This window comes from Oryctolagus cuniculus, chromosome 8 (genome assembly GCF_964237555.1).
Source record: "Oryctolagus cuniculus chromosome 8, mOryCun1.1, whole genome shotgun sequence".
NCBI lineage: Eukaryota > Metazoa > Chordata > Mammalia > Lagomorpha > Leporidae > Oryctolagus > Oryctolagus cuniculus.
The window spans coordinates 5,762,413-5,784,658 of record NC_091439.1 but is presented as its reverse complement, the minus strand read 5'-3'; the positions used below and the strand labels follow the sequence as shown (position 1 = coordinate 5,784,658).

Sequence of the window (22,246 nt, the reverse complement as noted above, 5' to 3'; positions counted from 1 at the left end):
TTAGGTGTTTAAATTTTAACTGAAAATGATCCCTGTTAGGAATTTGGAAAACATTATGTTGAGTGAAATAAGCCAATCCCAAAGGGACAAATACCACTTGTTCTCCTTGATAGGTGACAACTAACTGAGCACCAAAAAGGAAACCTGTTAAAGTGAAATGAACACTATGAGAAACAGTGACTTGATCAGCCCTCACCCTGACTGTTGATGAGCAGCTTAATATGTTATCCCTCTTAGTATTTTTTTTGTTTGTTCTACTTAATACTTTTGGTTGAATACTGTAATCAATACACAATTCTTCTTAAGTGCTGAAACTTAACTGAAAAGTGATCACTGTTAAATATAAGAGTGGGAATAAGACAGGGAAGAGATGTGCAATTCGGGACATGCTCAAGCTGACTTACCTCAAACAGTAGAGTTAGAAAAATACCAGGGGATTCGAATTCAATCCCATCGAGGTGGCATGTACCAATGCCATCTCACTAGTCCCAGTGATCAATTTCTGTTCACAATTGATCGTAATGGTAGGACTAAGAACCAAAGGGATCATATAAACAAGAATAGTGTCTGAAAATAATAGCTGATAGAATAAAAAAGGGAAAGAACGATCCAACGTGGGAAGTGAGATACACAGCAGACCCATAGAATGGCAAATGTCCTAACAGCACTCTGGCCTCAGAATCAGCCCTTAAGGCATGCGGATCCGACTGAAATGCACATGAGAGTATTTCAGGCATGGAAAGCCAAGACACTCTGGGGGAAAAAAAAAACGAAATGAAAGATCTCCACGAGTGATATCCCAGTGGAAAGAATGGGTCATCAAAGAAGGAGGTACCTTTCTCTGAAGGGAGGAGAGAACTTCCACTTTGACCATGGCCTTGTCTAAAAATGATCAGAGTCAGTGAACCCAGGGGGCTTCCATAGCCTTGGCAGCTCATGACAAGAGCCTAGGGTGATTACTGATGCCATAAACAAGAGTATCAATTTGTTAAGTCAACAACAGGAGTCACTGAGCACTTACTCCTCATGTAGGATCTCTGTCCTTAGTGTGCTGTACATTGAGATTTAATGCTATAACGAGTACTCAAACAGTATTTTTCACTTTATGTTTCTGTGTGGGAGCAAACTGTTGAAATCTTTACTTAATGTATGCTAAACTGATCTTCTGTATATAAAGAGAATCGAAAATGAATCTTGATATGAATGGAAGGGGAGAGGGAGTGGATAAGGGGAGGGTTGTGGGTTGGAGGGACGTTATGGGGGGGAAGTCATTGTAATCAATATTCTGTACTTTGGAAATTTATATTCATTAAATAAAAGTTAAAAAAAAAGATTTGCTGACTACACATTCTCCTCAGTATTAAAGGATATTCTCCTGGATCAAGCCATGTCATCAGAGAAATATATACCTAATCTGAATTTTGTTCTTCCTGCAGAAAACCTAGTATCAAATTATATGGCAGTATAATGCCAAAAGACTATATTGATGGTTCTCATGAAAATAAGTCCTTATCAGTCTTCCTATTGGCATTATAAAGAGACTTCCATGGATAATTTAAACTATCTCCACAATGAACTCTTGATAAGGTCTTTGAGAAGATATTCCAGACTGGATTTAGGACTAAAGATCTTAGTACTTGTCCTGAGTATTGGAAACTGTAGGCAAATGTAGATTTACTATTCAAAGTCAATGGAATAAGACACAAATGCATTCCTGCAGTCATTCAAAGTATTTATTGAGTGCCTACGATGTGCCAGATTCTCCACTAAAACCCACAAGTACAACAATAAAGAAAAGAGGGAATATCTCAGTCTCCACAGACCTAGATACTAGTAGGAAGGAACAGATTATTAAGTAAGCAGTATGATACAAATGCATATTATGTAAAATGCATATTAGGTAGAATGAGCCAGAAATAGTTGCTGGTAACTGTTTAAGATCTAGTAGCACCTTGGGTATATCTAAGAAGCTCAAATAATTCCAAGTTGGACTCTGCAAGAACAAGAAGTCTCTTAGAAGGAATATACACACTTCCAAGGCAATCAGGTAAAGAAACACAGGTCAGAAAAACACTAGAAATACATGGATGGAGAGAGATACTGAGAACCTAAGACTATCTCCACCATGATCAGAACTGGTTTGTTTGTGTACTTTGCATCACTACAGTCCACATGCATAGAATTATGTTGTGCGAAGTGCTCATGACTATTTGTAAATAATTTTATAGGCTCCTGGGGAAACTGGCCTGATTTTTTGACTCTAAATAACCAAATAAGGGAAAGTATCAAAGAGAGAACAAAAATGATCTGGTATTGCTTAAAATATAATCTTCAGGACTTAATTCATCAAATTAAGTCAAATCAATATGACCTTCATTGCATTCTCTTATCACTTACATATGACTGGAGAGAACACCTGAGAAAATGAGTCCCTCTTTGATATCTTTATTCTCAAAGATGCTAGAACTCCAGAGCACAGAAATAAAGATCTAAAAGGAATCCTGATAACAAAAATCTTTTTTTAAGACTTTTTATTTATTTATTTATTTTATGCAGGCAGAGTTAGACAGTGAGATTCACTCCCTCAAATGGCTGCTACAGGGGGCGCGCTATGCCGATGCGAAGCCAGGAGCCAGGTGCTTCTCCTGGTCTCCCATGCGGGTGCAGGGCTCAAGGACTTGGGCCATCCTCCACTGCACTTCCGGGCCACAACTGAGAGGTGGACAGGAAGAGGAGCGACCAGGACAGAATCCGGTGCCCCGACTGGGACTAGAACCCAGGGTGCCGGCGCCGCAGGCAGAGGATTAGCCTAGTGAGCCGTGGTGCCAGCCCTGATAACAAAAATCTTAATTAAGAAGTCACTAGACTTGGATTTTAATTATAGTCCTGTCACATAAAGATATGATATAAGAAGGCTGGAGCCTCTATGAGTAACTTGCGAAAGGGAACATGGTAAAAAATATGCTTGGTGCAGTCACAACAATGGCCAACATTTATTGAATACTTACATTTGGCAAAACATCATTACCCATATATTCGCTAACAGCAACCTCATGAAAGTGGGCAGTATTGTCATTTGACAACTGAGGAAACTGAGGCATAGAGAGAGAATTCAGCATTCACCAGTCATATGAATAGTAAATATAAGTCCAGTCAGTCTAACTCTAGAGCAAAGGCTATAATCCACTATTTCATTCTCCCAAATTCCATCCAAGTGCATCCTAGGGAAGGTCAAAGGATGTATCATAGTACCCTGCCTTGGGATATAACCAAAAGTTCATCTTCTCTGGCACCTTTATGACATGATAATGCATGCCAATACAACATAATGAGGGTGATCTCATGCCCAAGGCAATCTTGGTGTACACTTGCCCAAGGAAAGCCCCCTAGGATCTCTTTCCACTCCGGAGTGCTGCAGTTTGGATAATTACCTAAGTCCAGCGGTGGAAAGGTTACGTTCCAAATTTCCCTGAGTTTAAATTTGAAACCCAGCTCATCCATCTATTAGGTATGAAGTTGAAACCAAGTTCTTTTTCCTAAATAAGTCTCAATTCTCTCATCTACTAAATGGAAATAATAATAGCACCTGACTCCCAGCAGTGTAGTAAGAACTGTAGGAATTAGTGAACAAATGAACTCTGTGGATATACTAGTGTACTGTTTAGCAAATAAGGAACACCCAAAAATATTAGCTTTTATTAACATTAGAAGAAATGTTAAAAGGATTTCCCATAATAGGCTTATAATGGTGAACTATCTTGTGAACTTGAGCCATCAAAACATGCCTGTGAACCTGAAGCACTTAGACATGAACCAGTATAAGCAAGGAATGACAAATATTTCTAAGCAAATTACCAATACTTTAAGAAGTATTCATTCTAGCTGTATTTCCTGGCTTGCTGATTGGCTCTTCCTACACACATGCTCTGCCATGCACCATGTGCCGTGGGAGACTTTTGCTGAGTCTGTATCCCACCATTTGGATTTTTAGCCTCTAAAACTGTGAGCTAGATAGACCTCGTTTTTTTCTTAAGTAAAAAAAAAAAGTCTCTATTGTTAAGCTAAATTACTAATAATCACAAAGTCATTGGGAATGCAGTTTAGTTCTTGGCCACTCCCAAGGACTTTATTCCATTCTAGGCTCCCTAGAATGCGGGTTGCAAAATTTATGGTTACAAGGCAAAACAGAGTATATTCTGAGTTTACAATCTCTTTGGGGTCCTTTTTAGTCTTGAATGTCAGCCTGGATTCATAGCTGTAACTGTTGGGATCATTCTGCACTCAAACACAAGCCCATGACTCACTGTACTTTGGATTCAAACCTTGGAATAGTAATATTCAGAGAATATTGATTATATGACATAAGCATGGCCACAGACCAATAGTTTCACCTGCAACAGCAGTTAGTAGTTACCTACTCTAGAAACTGCCAAGACCTTTGTAACATAGAAAAAGGAATCTCAGAGACCAGCCTCAAAAATCTACAGTCAACAACTGGAAGAATCTGCCTGGTGAGTTAGAGGAAACACTGCACACATCATATTTTTGGCTAATTTTTTAAAAATTTGCTAAATAGAAGAGTTAAATCTATTCTTTTTTTTTTAAAAAAAAAAGGAGTTGAATCTGACATGATCTGGCTCTGGGCCTCTTAAAAATATTCTGTCTGCTAAACAAAGATAACCTACTTCCTCCTTGCTTTTAAAAACTTCCCAAGAACAAAAGTTTACTTAGTCCCATAGTAACCTATCATAATATGCCTGACTGTCAGCAAGTTCTTTGCCTCCACCCCAGCTTCCTCTCCTCATCATGCAAATTACCCTTGGCTTCAATTAGATTTAATAAGCCACCGGGAAGTGCAGCAAGGGAAATGGAGAGCAAAGATTACACAGTGTGGGCTTACTCTTGCATGTCCAGCACAGCATTTCCCTGGAACTCTCACATCCCTCCAGGCTGGGAAAAGAAAGAATGCCAAGTGCACGGAAAGACAACACTGCTGCTGCTGGTACTGCTGCTGCTATCCAAATGTGAGACGTGGGTGGAGAAACATCATTTAGAAAAAGAGAAAATGAACCCGAATACCCAACAGCTGCAAATAACGAGGCATGCGAATCTGTTACCTTGGATGAACTCTGATTTCCTGCTCACAGAAGGCAGGGTCCTGTTGAGGCCCAAGATCCTGTCCAGGTGAAAGGCAAACACCTCACTCATGTCCAATGGCTGCTTGAGCAGCCCACAGGGGCTAGGGCCACAGCGGGGCACAGAGCCAGTGGCGACCCCCTCCAGAACCAGCAAGCGGGCACCGCCCCTAGAAGACACTGGCTGGAGCCCCACCACCGCACCATCCGCCAAGAGCCTCATTCTATGGATGTCATCTTTGCTCAGCCACGAGGGGGCGCTCTCGCTGTAGATCCTGATGTTGCTTTCACGGGCCTTCGGCAGCTGCCAGTCTGAGCCTCCAATTCGCACTGCGGGACCCCGCACCAACCTCCAGGGTCTCTTTGCTAGGTTATCTCCTTGAGCATACCCAGGCACTTGAGCTTCAACAGCCCTGGCAGGTTCCTGCAGCTGAAGCGATGGTCCAGCCAAAGCCTCCAGCGCCAGGGTCACAGACGCCACTGCGTACTTCTTCCTGTGCTTGGGTTTCACCGTGCCACGGATATTGGCAGGCTTGCTGCGCTTGGAGCGTAGGGTAATGTACACCACATTGGGCTGCAAGGTGGTCCCATTGCCCTGGGACTCCGGGGGGGCCAGAGTTCCATCCAAGGGTATCTCAGGGAAGGGGGCCTCTGCTGTGTCACGGCTGTGGTGTGGCTCCTTTTCGGCCGCCTGTCCGTGCTGGAGAGAGGCCCGTCCCACCTGGCTTACCAGGAAGCCCAGGTAGATGGCTAAGGCAGTGCCCAGCAGGAGGTTTCTCCTGGTCCTTGGCCGCCGGCTGCTCCAGAGCTTGCGCGCCCGCGCCAGGCACAGGGAACAGATGAACCAGTTTATGAGTTGTCCCGGCTTGTCTGGACAGGTCATTTCTCTGCCGCTTGCACATGTTGAGCAGAGTTTAAAGTCTGCTCCTGGCTCCTGCCGACATGATGCATGGTTTCCTGGATTCAGTGTCGTGTCCGCTTGTGTGTCTAAGTGGTCTCCAATGGGCAGAGGTGCATGAAAAGCCTCGGTGAGGGAGGTGGGAATGTTTTTGACACTCTCCACAGCAAATCTCTTAAAGTCCTATCAGCCTCCCCACGGAGAATTGTGGCTGGCTTCTGGGAATGAATGGAAACAGAGTTCACTGAGTCACAGTTTCAAACCATTTCAGTTCCTATACAAAAGAGAAGAGTAACCCTTTCCTTTCGTAACTGTCACCAGTAAAAGTTAAGGGAGAAAAAAAATCAGTTAAAAACGAAAACAGATTCAGTTTAAAGTAATGAAAACAAGCCACAAAAGTCCAAGACTATTTTTCTAACCTGTGTTAGAGTCAGACTCCTTTCACTTGATTCTGAAGCAAAGCATTAAAATTTGGCAAACCTGGGTGTTTCCTTTTGAAATTCAGAAATAAGGCAAATTATAGATGGTATTTCAGAATCTACAGCTATCTCATAGCTATTTTTAAGAGTCCTTCTCTAATTAATGGAGTGGAAGCACCAAGTATTAATATTCAAACTGCAGACACATATTCTCTTTATGTAATAGTAAAAAGAAGTTTCTTCACAATGAGTTCCATTATCTCATATAGTGTTATTACAATATAAAGCCATGAATGTCCATATATCTTAGAAGCAGTTACATATATTCAGCCACACACATGCACACACACACACAGAATACAAATCCAAATGCTTTTAATTCTTTGTCTTTCCACCCAAGTGGAAATTAAAAGAAATTAAAATAATCAATCGATAGTTACATTTTTCACATTATTAAAAAGAAGGAACTCGTAAGCAGCCCTACTTACACAGCTGGCCCCATGCTTGGCTCCAGGGAGAATGTAATCCCTGACTCTAATGCAAAGAACTTTTAAAGGCTGAGGCATGTAAGTAGAACATATTTCATGGTCAAGAGTGTTCCACATTTCAAACATTTCAGCTCAGCCTTAAAAGCTCCCTTGAAAACAACTGATTACAAAGCAAAATGGTTACCTGTAAACGGGCTACTGCACAGTTTTAACATGTATAAGTAACTTGAGAAAATAGTTTAAAATCAACTTTAATTTTTAAATTATGAAAAAACAAATGCCGTACAGTTTTCATTCAAGTTACTTCCCACTTATTTTTAACCCCTGGGTGCCCTCTAGTGTCCTGTTTTGCAAACAGACTCAGAAATATCAGGCTCATGAAGTTGAAAAGGATTGAGAGTGTTTACTTAGCTTAGAGGAGCAGCAGTAGCTGAATAAGTACCTTGCAGAATGAAGAATGCAGTCAGCCCTGTGTTCATTCCATGTAGCTTGAGATTTAAGCCCCAGAGGGCCCAGGAGCTGCCACTCACCATACCATCTTGACTGTTTAGAGTAGCACTTGTCTCTCACCAATTCTGAAAAGAATAGGCCTAGGATTTCAGAAAGGTTGGAAAGAGTTAATAATAATGAGGGAGAAAATAGAGCAGTGAGATAAGAGTGCACATAGATAGGAGAGGCATTTATAGTGTGCAGTTGCACAGTGCAGCACTTCACAAAAAGAAGTCGCAGATACTTTCTGATTGGAGGTTTTCTTTTAAAAACAGGTTAGTGATTGGCCTAAGTTGTTTGCATGTCCTGGCACAAAGGCAGGAGCTGATGACCTTGAAGTCTCACAAAGCTTATTCTATTTTCTTCTATAGCAAACAGAATCAGAAAGCAAGAAGGGAAGAGGCATTTTTATTTTCTGCTACAGAAAAGAAGGTTGTGATAGTAGATAGAAGAGTAAGGAGTATAATCCTAAAAATACTACATTTTACAATGCAGAAGAAAAGCAAGGAGTGATATATATATATATATATATATGAATGAGACTAAACTTCCAAGTGGTACAATGCCAAAAATTATAAGACTGTTATTTCAGCGCTCCTAAATTTGGGTCTCGCTCCCTCCCTGTTTAAAAGTTCTATGGCGCAGAGGAAAGAGAATATTGACAGTAGCCTAGAACTACCTGCAGGTTTTGGCTAAATTTTGTAAGAACTTGGGGATCAAATCCTTTTCTTTGTGCACCAAAACTCTGAAATCACACACTTCCACAAGCACAGAATTATTTTTTTAGACAACAAATGTGAATTTATTGATAGGAAAACTATACCTCTGCTTTTTAAAAACTATTTTAATATTTTCACTTATTTGAAAGAATAACTTCTCTGACCAGAAGTCTCCTCTGTTTGAAAAAGCAACTGTTTTAGTGGAGAAAGGCCTAGGGAGTAGATATGAGTTTCATGAGTTAGTAAATCTGGTGGACTCCTCTCCCACCCTAAAACGTCTCTTATTTAGGAAAAGAGAAGCACACTGTCTTTTCTTACAGCCATAGTTGGGATTAGTGCAAACTGAAGTATATGACCTGCAGAGAACCGGCTAGAGAGAGAGAGAGAGAGCCAGGTTTATGTTCTGCTCCCTCCCTTTAAACAGAATCTTAAAGCACTGAGCTTCTGTTGCCCTATCTCCACTTACAATGAAGAGTTCATTTCACTTTAGTGACTTAAAAATTACAGGACAATAACCTCACTGGAGATGTTTAAATTTATGACTGCCTAGGCCCTATCCACCATTCCAAGACTCTAGCTTAATCTGGGTGGAGCTCAGAAATCCATAGTGCAAAGAGTTGTAATTCACAGTTCTAAGAGTTAAATAGCTAGTTCCAGAAGCAAATTAGCACCTTTATACAGTTAAATGATCAGTCTCAGATTCCAAAGGCAGTGAAATAATTTGTAAATCCTTCAAGGCTTCCAACTGTAAGATCCAAGTGTGGTAAGAGCTGTTTCACCTTCGGTCTGGGACAGCTCTAGGACCAGATTAGACAATGAAGAGGGCCTTTGATTCCCCATCATCAGCACTCTCACTTCCCACTCCTGTCAGGTGTACCACTCACCCAGCTCCTGAGAGCACTCGGAAAGCAAAGGAGATGAAAGGACTCTGGTCCCTGAAAAGCTGAGTGTTAAGCTTTTCCTTGCTCTTGGTGACCTCTGTCTGCCACACAGACTAAGACCTACAGATAAACAATTTATTGCTGGTTCTGTGCTGACTCAACCCTTCCTCTGGGTTCCTAACCCTTGCTCACCCCATTTCTGACCTCTAGGGTCTCTCTCTTCCAGAGCCACAGCTCTAGCTTTTAGCTCAGGTTGTTGTGTGCAACACCTGTCCTTCTTGCCACATGGAATTTGTTGATACATTTTACTCTCTGTCCTAAATACCACTAGCTGCTCTGTCCCACCAATGGGGAAACAGCCTAACAATCTTTGAAATTTTATCATAAAGGTGTTTAATGGGACCAAGGAATTCTTAAAATGGTGCTCTATAGTGGAACTGTCTTTTAAGTTGTAATACAAAATTATATGTATTGTCTTTTTTTTTTTTTTACAGAAATAGGTGCACTTTTCTCTAACATTGGATTCTTCACCCCAAGAACATCTTTGCTGTTGGCCTGTATAGCTACATCTAGTTGCAGGAGAAGAACACTAGGGGAGAAAATCACCTGTCCCTAAGAGCCAGCCCCACAAATGGTAACATAAAAGATAACACTGAATGCCAGAACCTGATCTCTCATACATGACCAAAACAGCACCAAAATGGAGCAGATACCTGGAATTTCATTGTAGAGGGTGTTCTCTCTTATATCTGACACTTGGTTAGGGCTGACTGCCTTTTCCCAGTACAGAGATCTCCTACAATAATCTATTTAGACTCACTTCCTTAGAAATATTTGTTCTATTACCTCAAAGTTCTTTTTGTTTTAGGATGGTTCTGTCACATGACCAGAAGTTCAAAAATCTTTGTTTGAACATACCATAATATACTAGATGGATAAAAATGTATGAGACGCAATCTGACCTAAGCTTGAAAGGACAAATATATATGAGAATAATTACAATTTGTTTACTTTTAAAACCTAATAATTCATGGAGTCATCATGGGGTACAAGAAGAATTTGGAGGCTAGCCTGAGTTTCTTCTGGACAGCCAAGCTTCTCTATTTCAGAAGTGGACAATGAAGGCCTCAATACTCTGACGCCCAAACACCATCCAGGCCACACACATAGATGAGAAATCAGGTCAGACATGTGACCCTAGGTCATCCTTGGCTTAGATAGACTGACTTGAGATAAAGTAATTTTCTGTCTTGGTAGAAGAGTAACATTGAATAAAGCTATCTTAATCTTGAGGCTCCTTGCAGGAAATTGGCATAGTGCTGCAAACAATCTCTTTTCACCTAAGGGGTAGTTTGTGTAAAATAAAATAAAATAAAATAAAATAAAATAAAATACACAGAAAACATGGAAACGAAGGAAGGCTCCTGCTACACTAGATTGAATTTGGCACATTAGAAATGCATTGAGATCAGAAACAAACACCATTAAAGTGCAGAAGAAGGCAGTAGAGAGAAATTTGGAAACTGTCAATAATTTGTATCTGATAGTTTTGAGACTTTGTGTGTCAGCCACTGTGATTCTGATGTACCATAGGTAGAAGAAGTCATCAGGATGTGTAACTACATGCACATTTTACGAAGAGATGAACAAAATGTTTGAGAAAAGTCAGAAAATGCTACTATCTGATACCCTGCCTGCTTGCCTATTCCCACCTCCCCAGCCCTACAGACTTGAGTGCCAGGAAAGATCAGTGCCAGGAAGACCCTGATAGCTTCATGTACTGTTCTTTGAGATGTCAAAGCCTTAGTGCCGTACATCAGCTTCCAGGTAAGGAAATGTGATACCGAGATGGGGAGCACCTCATTCTCCTCGTCTCTGCTTAGGCACCTATAACTGTTGGCAATTTGGGGAGCACGGGTAGGCAGCATCCCCAGTATGGACATCCTGGCTCCCACAGAAGGCAGCAACAGAAAAGTTGTCCTTGGGTAGCGGCACAGGCAGAATCATCCAGGAGTGAGGCCCAAGTGTGATGACTAGTAATGACTAGGTTATAAGCATGTTATTGACAATCTCTGGCACCCCTGAGACATGACTAACTGTTTGGGGGGGGAGGTACTGAAAGTCATGTTTTATGCAGGAGAGGGTAAGCGCCAGTGTGATTTCAGTCACTCCTACTAAACGGTGCTTTGTGCCCACAGGTAATGAGGTTTGGGAAAATAGTTTGCAAGCCCTTTAACATTTATTAAAAAAGTGCTGAATGCCAGTCCCAAAAGCTGAGTTCTTTGCTATGTCTAAGGAACTGCCTAGCTCAGTAATGTTTATTTTTTAAAAAATTATTTATATATTTATTTATATACATATGTATGTATGTATGTATGTATGCATTTGAATAGTAGAGTAACAGAGAGAGGGAGAGACAGAAAGAGAAAGAAATCTTCCATCCACAGGTTCACTCCCAAAATACCTGCAGCAGTCAAACATGGGCTAGGAAAAAGGTGGAGCCTGAAACTCCATCCTGGTCTCCCACACGAGTGCAGGGAACCATGTATTTGGGCTATTGTCTGCTGTCTTTCTAGGCACAATAGCAAGGAACTGCTTTGGAAGCAGAGCAGCCAGGACTCAAAAACCAGCACTTGAATATGGGATGTTGGCATCATAAGCAATGACTTAATCCATGGTACCACAAAGCTGACCCAGTAATATTTAAATAAATACTAAATGGATGGATGAAAATATAATGGGAATAAAGCCCAAACCTCAGACCAGCGATCCTCAAAGTGTGGCCCTGGATAGGCGGCATCAGCTTCACTGGAGAATTTGTTGGAAACACAAACTGCTGTACAGTCTGGATTGGAACAAGCCCTGCTGGTGGTCAAAAGTATGAGAACCACTTCCCTAGATGAGAAATAGAAGAGGGCAGGCCAGGAAAAAGAGAGGGAGATGACAAAAGAAAAAGGATAGTGTAAAAATTGTGAGAAGATTCAATGCCATATCTGCAATTTGTTTGTATCTTTTCTCCCCCATTATGAGACTTTCACTCCTTCCTGACAATGCATCCACTGGATTGGAAGTAACAGGATATGTTGGTATCACACATAACAGCCCAGCCACCCACCCTCACCTACCCAATCCCCTTTGTCAAGCCAAGATCATGTTGTATGGATGCTAGAAAAAGAAGGAACTTGAGAGAGACCAAAGTTCAGAGCACATGGAATGAAAACCAGGAGCACTTATGACTGGGTGTGGAGGAATTGGCTAAGGAAAATTGCCAGGAGAAGTCAGTCCCCCACAGGCCATCACCAGTTATGCACCCATAAGGGCGCCTTTTATAGTAAAATCACACTGTTTTCCAAAGGCAGTCATCAGGCTCCCAGGGTCATATAACTGGCAGCGTAGCCAAAAACTATAAGCCTAAAAGCTTTTGGTTGGATGCCTGGAATGACACAAAGGAGTATAACACAGAAAAGAAAATTAAATATTTTTATGGGAATGAATATGTCATTTCTCTAAATATAAAATACCCCAATTATTTTTCCACAGGAAATGACCAGTGCTTTGGTTGAGAATGCACTGTCTATTACTGTTCTTTGGCAGAATGAAGCCATACTTGACTGAGGTAATCACAAGCTTAGCGGCAACTCCTTGCTTTATTTTCACACTGATTTCTTATAAGATGTCCATTAGAGGGGATAGCATAGTGAGGGAGCAGGAAAAGCCACTGCCTGAGAGGCCAACATCCCATATGGGTGCAGTTTGTGTCACCACTGTTCCACTTCTGATCTACCTCCCTGATAATGGCTTGGGAAAAATCAGCAGCAGATAGCTCAAGAGTTTGGTCCCTGAAACCCATGTGGGAGTTCCAGATGAAGCTCCTGGCCATTGCCGCTGTCTGGAATGAACCAGCAGATGGAAGATATCTCTCTGTGTCTCTCCTTCTCTGTCTGTAACTCTGACTTTCAAATAAATAAATAAATATTTGAAAAAGTAATATACACTAGAGTCTATAATAATAAATATGCATTTAATTCAGATGAAGTGAGAATTTTATAAGCAAAAACATTTTTATCTCAGTTGGGTCCTTTTGCAAGATAGTTTTCTCAGTTTCCTCATCTGAAACACTGGGCTGGTTCTAAAAATTAAAGTAGCCTGGTGGTTGACATATTGTAGAAAGTAATTGCTCGTTCACTTGTTCTTTCTTTCCAAGGATGATGCACACTCTAAAAAATCCAAAAGAAGACATTAACAGATAACACTTATTGATCAACACTTAATTTTCATGTTAAAGGAATAGCTGTCAGACTTACTGATGCAGCACATTATCCATAGTTTTCTTCAATATTTCCTTTGTATTTAACAAAAGACCTAAAAGATAGTCAGCAATGCATTCTGCCTGCTATTTTGTATTAAAATCTTTGGTCATTTTTGCTATTGAAATTTAGAACCAGTATATGTAAGGCAGACTCTTAGCAATGTAATTAAATGCTGGGTCATTAGTTGTAAAAGATAATAAGTTTTAGAACAGACATTGAAGAATTTCCTCTTGAAAGATTTGATACTTTAAGACTGGTTATGCACACTTCCCTTGAGCCTCTGGTAAGATTATCAGGACAATAATTATCAATAGCAATGATAGTATAATAGGTTTGCACCTGTTTCATAAGGTTAGTGTGAAGTTTGAATAATGAATACATAGAAGCTGTTACCACACCAAGGAAAACAGAAGAAGCTTTCTCATTGCCAGAACATTATGGTGGGAAAAAATAGACATTTAAAATATATATTTATTATAGCCAAAAAAAATTCAGAGCTGCTCATGCCCATTTACACTTGATCAGAGGAGAAGTCACATTATCATTGAGTCAATATAAAAACCCAATTTTCCTAGCAGGTATATCCCTATTATGGAGAAACTTGTAATGGCTTTTCAAACATTGGGTAGGGTCAGGCATTGTGTGTGAAAGTGAAGCCACTTCTGGGGACTCCCAAATCCCATATGGTAGTGCCGGTTGGAGTCCTGAGTCAGCTGTCTGCCTTCTTCCCTATCTTTTACCCTTAGAATAACCCAACCTACCAGATGTGTCTGGTTTCAGATCTCATTTCTTCTCCTTCCATCTTACCTCAATATCACTAAGTTGATCATGCCTATATACAAACTCAAATATGACTAACCCAATCAAGCCAGATTTGTCATGTGCCAAGTGACAGCACTGGACTTGTTTGGGGAGTTTTATACATAATTTATGTTAGTTAATAAATAATTCACCTGCCAATCTGTCATTAAGTTTCAAACTACATCAAAGCTTATTTACACGTGTTCCCTTACTGGATCCTAGAAAAAAAGGACGTTCTCATTCTCCTTGAGTAAGAGAAAAAATGCAACTAGTGAAATTTTCCCTAATAGAAGGATGTAAATTCCTGTAAAATATACAACTTTCTTTAAATAAAACAAGCTTAATATGCTGGATTTGGAATTTCTGCTGCTAAAGCTAGTAAGTGTCTGAGAAGCTTGGTGAATTAAGCTCATCACTAAACATATGTATCACTTTTCAAGTTTTCTACAGGGAGCAAAAGTCAACATCAAAACGTGTAACTTTCTACTTCAAACAATATAGCATGTCAAACCAGAAACTCTCAAAGTTCCCTAAAAGTAAAAGATTCTGAAATTCAAACCTTCCACAAATTATCAATTTATATGAAATGAAATTGAAAAATCACAAGCATGCAAAGAAAAACACAGAAAGACTGGGTGAGCAAGAGAGACACAGACAGAAAATGAGGGAGGGTACGAACATAATGATCAAAATTTAAACACAGACTGACAGGTATACTTCAAAACATTTGTGAAAAATGCATACTATTTTTAAATTCCATTTTCCACAAACTGTCTGAAGTACTCTCATATATACAAAATATTTAAAAGATGACAAAGTGAGAATTACAAGAAGAGATTAAAAATTATTAGGTACATATTGAAAATAAATTAAAAATCACATGTAGAAATTATTAAGTAATTGCTGAAACTAAAATTCAGTAGATAAAATGTTGACCCCTGGGTCCAACAATGTGATTTGTATTAAACTAAATCGTCTCCAAAAATGACTTTTACAAAACCTGTAAACAATCTTCTGAAAGCATGTGACAGCCATTGAAAGTGGTACCAAGAAGCTGTAGTTCTCAAGAAAGGTAAATGCATGGGATGTATCCCTTTTTTTTTTTTTTTTTTTTTTTTTTTTTTTTTTTTGACAGGCAGAGTGGACAGTGAGAGAGAGAGAGACAAAGAGAAAGGTCTTCCTTTGCCATTGGTTCACCCTCCAATGGCCGTCGCGGCCGGCACCGATCTGAAGCCAGAAGCTAGGTGCTTCTCCTGGTCTCCCATGCGGGTGCAGGCCCAAGGACTTGGGCCATCCTCCACTGCACTCCCTGGCCACAGCAGAGAGCTGGCCTGGAAGAGGGGCAACCGGGATAGAATCCGGCGCCCCTAGCGGGACTAGAACCCGGTGTGCCGGCGCTGCTAGGCGGAGGATTAGCCTATTGAGCCACAGCGCCGGCCATATCCCATTTTCACACCTGAATTTTCCTGAGTGAATCTTACAAACTTCCATGAAGGCAAAAAGAGCCCGAGAAGAAAACAGTCATCCCCAGGAAACAGAGATTAATGTTTAAGGACACAAAAGGAGCTGAGCTTTGAGGAACAAACTACAAAAGAGAAAGGATCCTGACAAAACACCCAAAAGTCTGCATCCAAATTTCCCTTAAATCATTATTCAACTTCTGAACTAGGTCCGTACAAGGCAAGTGTCAAGAAATGTAGTATAAAGCAGCAGACAGAGCTGCAAATGCTGATCAGAGATTATAGCAGTTGATGGCGCTTGGGAATTAAGAGACTGGAATTCACGGCAGAAAGAACTTGCCAAACCTAGGCCCAAGAATTGGGAAAGGGCACTCCCTAAGATTAATGGTCACACCCCATAAATAACAAAACTAAAATAGGTTAGGCACAGCAAAGCTTAAAACCATGTCTTGAATGGAATAGATTATTCACTGAACCTATTAATAATAAACAAAAATTAATGCTTCTTCTAAGAATATCATATAGAACCTCAAAAGTTTATCACCTATATCTAAAAATTATTGTAAATTGTGAAACCTGCCAAAAATAACAAGAGCAAATGACCAAAATAAGCAAACAAAAACTGGAAATACAGAAGACCCCAGGTGCTGGGCCAGGCCCTCCAGGAAATGGATGACATGCTGCACCAGCAGTAGCCAGAGCCCAATTCTGAAGAGCCAGTTTCTCTAGAAACTTGCATCACTTCCTGTGCCTGGGCTTGCTCCTGGACTACACAAAGTTCCACTTCCAGGTTTTGCACTCTTGGAGTTCCTGGCTCATATGGTTCACCCACCCTGAATGCTGCCTGTACTGGGCAGGAAACTCTCTGATAGTCATCTCGAAAAGGCAATTGAAAGTTTCATATTAGGAGATGTTTGTCCGGTACCACCACAGTTCTCTGAAATAAAGTCTGTGAAAAAGGAAACTTTGGCTCCTCTCTCTGATTTACACAAATTTTTTTGGATACTACTTTAGAAGGGTGAGAAAGATGGTGGCCATCCACATTTCAACTGATGGGCTGTTCCAATTTTTGCCAGGAAAAGAGCTGTACTTAAAAATTCATTTTCCACTATAAAATAAAAAAAAAAAAGAAGTGATCATGACAAGGTGAAAAATTTCACTGAATAGTGATGAATATCACTATCTTTTTAAAAATATTTTTAATTTTTTATTTGAGAAGCAGAGTTACGGCTGGCACCACAGCTCACTAGGCTAATCCTCCGTCTGTCAATAAAAAAAAGAAAAAGAAAAAAAAAAGAAAAAAAAAAGAAGCAGAGTTACAGATAGAGAGAGGGAGAGACAGAGAGAGAGGTCTTCCATCTACTGATTCACTCCCCAGACGGCTGCCAGGGCTGAAGCTGTGCTGATCCGAAGCCAGGACCCAGGAGCTTCTTCCAGGTCTCCTACACAGGTACAGGGGTCCAAGCACTTGGGCCATTTCTACTGCTTTCCCAGACCATAGCAGAGAGCTGGATTAGAAGTGGAGCAGCCATAGATGCCAGCATCGCAGTCAGAAGCTTAGCCCATTATGCCACAGTGCCAGCCACAATCGCTATCTTCAAAGTACCCACATACTATTCAAAGAATAAAATATTAATTCTAACAGATATGTAGGCAGTAAAAGTCGTTTGTAAAGTGCTGACCATTTGTATGGCTGACCTATATGAAACAGCACAAGTGAATAATGAGGGTTGACTAGTTTGTTTTGACCAGTTTGTTTTGTGCCTTTGAAACCTTTGAAAGTTATGGCACAGTCTTTTTTTTTTTTAATTTATTTTATTTTTTTACAGGCAGAGTTAGTGAGAGATTCTTATTTCAACTGTATTATGGTGCACTCTTGCTTCCTTTAATCTGAAAAACATGCCATAACTGTAAAGTATTGTTACCAGAACAAGAGAAAGTACTGCTTTATTATCTCAAACATTAAAATAAGATGTTATACTGCCATTATTCTAACTATCCTGTGTACTACCACTTTCCTGGTGTGCTTATAAGGTGAAATTTCTCAGACTTTCTGCTGGAATTAAGAATGACTGATTATTTCTGGCGCCGCAGCTCACTAGGCTAATCCTCTGCCTGCAGTACCAGCACCCCAGGTTCTAGTCCCGGTTGGGGCACTGGATTCTGTCCCGGTTGCTTCTCTTCCAGTCCAGCTCTCTGCTGCAGCCCGGGAAGGCAGTGGAGGATGGCCCAAGTCCTTGGGCCCTACACCCACGTGGGAGACCAGGAGAAGCACCTGGCTCCTGGCTTCGGATCTTCGGATCGGCACAGCGTGCAGGCTGTAGTGGCCATTTGGGGGTGAACCAATGGAAAGAAGACCTTTCTCTCTGTCTCTCTCACTGTCTAATTCTGCCTGCAAAAAGAAAAAAAAAAGAATGACTGATTAGATGATGAACAATAACTAGATGCAGGAAGTTTTCCAGTGATACTGTCACTTTCCTGCTACGTCTTTCATTTGATGATTACTTATATGTTCCCCAAATTAAAAATTTATTTCAGTTCATATTAAGTTCATATATGGAAAGCCAAGACACTCTGGGGGAAAAAACAAAACAAAACAAAACAAAACTAAATGCTACTGCCGTTGCAACCAATTGGGGAGTGAACCAGCAGATGGAAGACCTTTCTCTCTCTCTCTCTCTCTCTCTCTCTCTCTCTCTCTCTGTCTCTCTTCTCTGTGTAACTCTGACTTGAAAATAAATAAATTTTTAAATATATATGTATACACACACACACACACACACACACACACATATATATATATATATTAAGCCATATCCAAAGCCATAGTTATTTCTCTGGAGTGCTATCTAATGAATGTGAAGAAGTAAAAGAGATTTGGAGCTACTCAACTTTAATGGTGTTTCATCATGTTCATATTTAGCATATTTAATATGGGCATTTTTTTTTCACTTTCCCTAAAAAGGAATAATATTTATTGATTAAAAGTGGAAAATGATAGTTAAAATACTAGTCTCTTTTCGGAATATTTCACTATATTATGCAATGTCTAATGGATTTTATTTTTCATGTAATTTTTTTTCTTACCTATTAAATAGAGATAAATATTTAGAGAGCAAGAGTGAGAGAAATTCACAGGTGATTGAGCCAATAAAATACCATACCAGGGGATTCCAATTCAATCCCATCAAGGTGGCATGTACCAATGCCATCTCACTAGTCCCAGTGATCAATTTCTGTTCACAATTGATCATAATGATAGGACTAAGAACCAAAGGGATCACATAAACAAGACTAGTGTCTGCAAATACTAGCTGATAGAATAAAAAAGGGAGAGAACAATCCAACATGGGAAGTGAGATACACAGCAGACCCACAGAATGACAGATGTCCTAAACAGCACTCTGGCCTCAGAATCAGCCCTTAAGGCATTCAGATCCAGCTGAAGAGCCCATGAGAGTATTTCAGGCATGGAAAGCCAAGACACTCTGGGGGAAAAAACAAAACAAAACAAAACAAAACTAAATGAAAGATCTCCGCGACTGAGATCCCAGTGGAAAGAACAGGTCATCAAAGAAGGAGGTACCTTTCTCTGAAGGGAGGAGAGAACTTCCACTTTGACCATGGCCTTGTCTAAATATGATCAGAGTCGTTGAACTCAGGGGGCTTCCATAGCCTTGGCAGCTCATGACAAGAGCCTAGGGTGATTACTGATGCCATAAACAAGAGTGTCAATTTGTTAAGTCAACAACAGGAGTCACTGTGCACTTACTCCTCGTGTAGGATCTTTGTCCTTAGTGTGCTGTACATTGAGATTTAATGCTATAACGAGTACTCAAACAGTATTTTTCACTTTATGTTTCTGTGTGGGAGCAAAATGTTGAAATCATTACTTAATATATGCTAAACTGATCTTCTGTATATAAAGATAATCGAAAATGAATCTTGATGTGAATGGAAGGGGAGAGGGAGTGGGAAAGGGGAGGGTTGCGGGTGGGAGGGATGTTATGGGGGGGAAGCCATTGTAACCCATAAGCTGTACTTTGGAAATTTATATTCATTAAATAAAAATTAACAAAAATAAAAAAATAAAAAATAATAATACACAGAAGAAAATAAAGCAAAAGAAGCCCTAAAAAATTAGTGATAGATTTGTAACACAAAATTGGAATGCATAACATATAATCAAATAGATAATCCCTCTGAACAAAATTATGAAATTAAAAATTATTCAGTTGGATTTAAAGGAAGATTGGGCAAAGCAGAATACAGGGTTTGTAGAATCAAAGGACAGGTGGAAAACATAAAAACAGTATATCAGAACATAAAATGAATGGAAATAATTAGAACTGAGTGTTTAAGAGATGTGTAGGGCAGTTAAAGATCAAACGTATGTGTAATTGGATGTCTAGAAGAAAAGAGAAAGATAACGTGACAGAAACAATATCTGAAAAGATGAACACAGAGGATTTTGAAACTGATAAAAAACATCAATCTAAACATTCAAGAAAACTATTAAACTTAATAGAAGACATTTGCAAAGGCAGCTGTCACCAAATACTTTCTTAACTTATTAAAAGAAAAATATATGCAATCAGAAAGAGAAGTTCCAGACCAAGGTAGGTCCCAAGAAAATATACAAATTGGGGGCCAGCATTGTGGCACAGCAGGCTAAGCCACCACCTGCAATGCCAGTATCCCATATCAAAGCGCCACTTTGAGTCCCCAGTTCTCACTTCCAATCAGGCTCCTTGCAAAAGTGTTTGAGAAGGCAGCAGAAATGACCTAATTGCTTGGACCCTTGCCATCCACATACCAGACCTAGATGGAGTTTTCAGCTCCTGGCTTTGGCATGGCCCACTAACCGTTGTGGCCATGCAAAGATTTATTTAAGGTACAAAAAGAAATCAAACAAGAACAATATTTGAAGAGAAAACAGCCAAATTTTTCAGATTCTACAAATGGTACAAACAGAAAGATAAACATTTTTTTATAAGGTTTGGATAATTGGAGGCCAGTTGTTTTTTAATGGAATCTTAGAACTGGGAAAGAATCCGAGAGAAACTAAATATAACCCACTGATTGTACAGATGAAGCAGGCTGAAGGTTACACAAGTAAACGACCTAAAGAAAGTCAAATAAGGCACAGCAAGAATCTCAAGTCTTAACTTCAAATTAAGTGATCTTTTCACTGGAGGAGACATTCCCTCTATTACAGTTTTATTATGTCAATAGCACAATCAGATCACAGAGACTGTTCTCTCATTTTAAAGCTAAATTTCCTGAAGTATTTTTCAAATCTTTCCCACTGACCTCTACCTTGCCAACATATTGACAATCAGAAAGAATAATGTTTGATTAGTCACTTGTTCAAGATTATATAATGCGAGAGTTGAAGCAGTGACTAAAATTCAAATCTATGAACTTGCAAGTACTGAGTATTTTTTATATTCAGTGTTCCAAAAGTGGTGTTTGAGCACTGTAACTAAAATCCTGAAACTACTGTTCATCCACTGTTTGCCTTAGGAATTGCTTGTTTTTTGGTCCACCCAGTGGCCAATTCATTTCTTTGTACTTTATGAAAGAGGAGGGAGCACAGCAGAAAATGGAGAAAAGAACTATAATTTTTTTTGGTGGGTGTCTGATTTCTGTCTGCCTAAAACCCTCTTGATTCTAGAAAAAGACCCAATAACACCCCTGGATATGAGAATAAATACATGGGTCACTACAGCAAAAAGAGTAGAACTCAGTGATAGAAAAGCAGTTGATTCAGGGTTGAGAACTTTGCTCAAGCTTGGAATATTAAACTTTTCTTAGGGTTTTAAATTGATAACATTAATCTCTCATGATGAAATCATGAGTTTGTGAGTTGACAAATTGATAGTGGCCATCATTTCAGCCAGCTTGAGAAAATGAACCCAGTATTCAGAATGAAGCACAGGAGAAAAAAGGTAATGACACGATTTCCTTGACAATGTTTTTTTTTTTTTTAATACTTCCTCTATTGGGGATAGAAAATAATCTAATCATTCAATATAGCTTATTGTAAATTTATTTTTTATTATTTAAATTTTTGAAAATTTCTTTTCATTTTCACATCTAGTTGTTGAATTTTGTCATTCTCAAATTTCTCATTTCTTGGTCAGATGGCTTTTTGCCTGGGGTAAGCCCTCAGAAATCCAGTCGTTTGATATAGCTGAGTGTGCTTGCCTGCAGTTTACACATGTTGCATGTTTCTCTCTTTCTCTTTCTCTCTCTCTCTCTCTCTCTCTCTCTCTCGGCTTCTGCAGCAGCTGATCTAGTTAGCTCATCCATGTTCTACCTTTCTTCACCCCTTCAGACTTGGGATTTGTAATCCTAGATAGCTGTGAAGTCTAATTCTTAATTCCTAGGCAAAAAGAGGAAGGAGTCATTCATATTCTTCTCACTGGAGTTGAAGATAATACCCAGATACCTGATTGGGCCCACCAGAGGTTGCTACTGGAGGCCAGACAAAGTAATAGTACTGATAACCTACTCTCTCTGTCCCTGAAACCTGGAAATACCACCTGACCTTACAAGGTGACCTTTAAGCTGGAGTAGTCCAGTTGCTAATGTAAAACTGTGACTGCTACTTCCAAGCCAAAAAGAGCAATGTTAGTGAGAC

At 39.8% G+C, this 22,246-nt stretch overlaps 1 protein-coding gene and 1 long non-coding RNA gene across 5 annotated transcripts in view; one reads left to right on the top strand and one right to left on the bottom strand.

Annotated features, from left to right (window-relative positions):
- Window positions 1–7,699, bottom strand: part of GASK1B (golgi associated kinase 1B) — a 56,207-nt gene extending 48,508 nt beyond the window's left edge. The window contains exons 1-2 of one of the 4 annotated variants that reach the window (XM_008267275.4): window positions 7,383–7,699; window positions 5,118–6,251 (exon numbers count right to left, since the gene is read on the bottom strand). In XM_008267275.4, the coding sequence (XP_008265497.2) occupies window positions 5,118–6,018 (901 nt within the window). In that variant the 5' untranslated portion in view covers window positions 6,019–6,251; window positions 7,383–7,699. Of the gene's footprint in view, window positions 1–5,117; window positions 6,308–6,940; window positions 7,059–7,124; window positions 7,242–7,382 lie in introns of those variants that run through there. The other 3 variants (XM_070047175.1, XM_070047176.1, XM_008267276.4) reach the window with 3 other exon arrangements.
- Window positions 4,862–10,423, top strand: LOC138843372 (uncharacterized). Its single transcript, XR_011378012.1, has 2 exons — window positions 4,862–5,689; window positions 9,524–10,423. It is a non-coding gene; the product is annotated as an uncharacterized lncRNA (long non-coding RNA).
- Window positions 10,424–22,246: the final 11,823 nt, after the last annotated feature.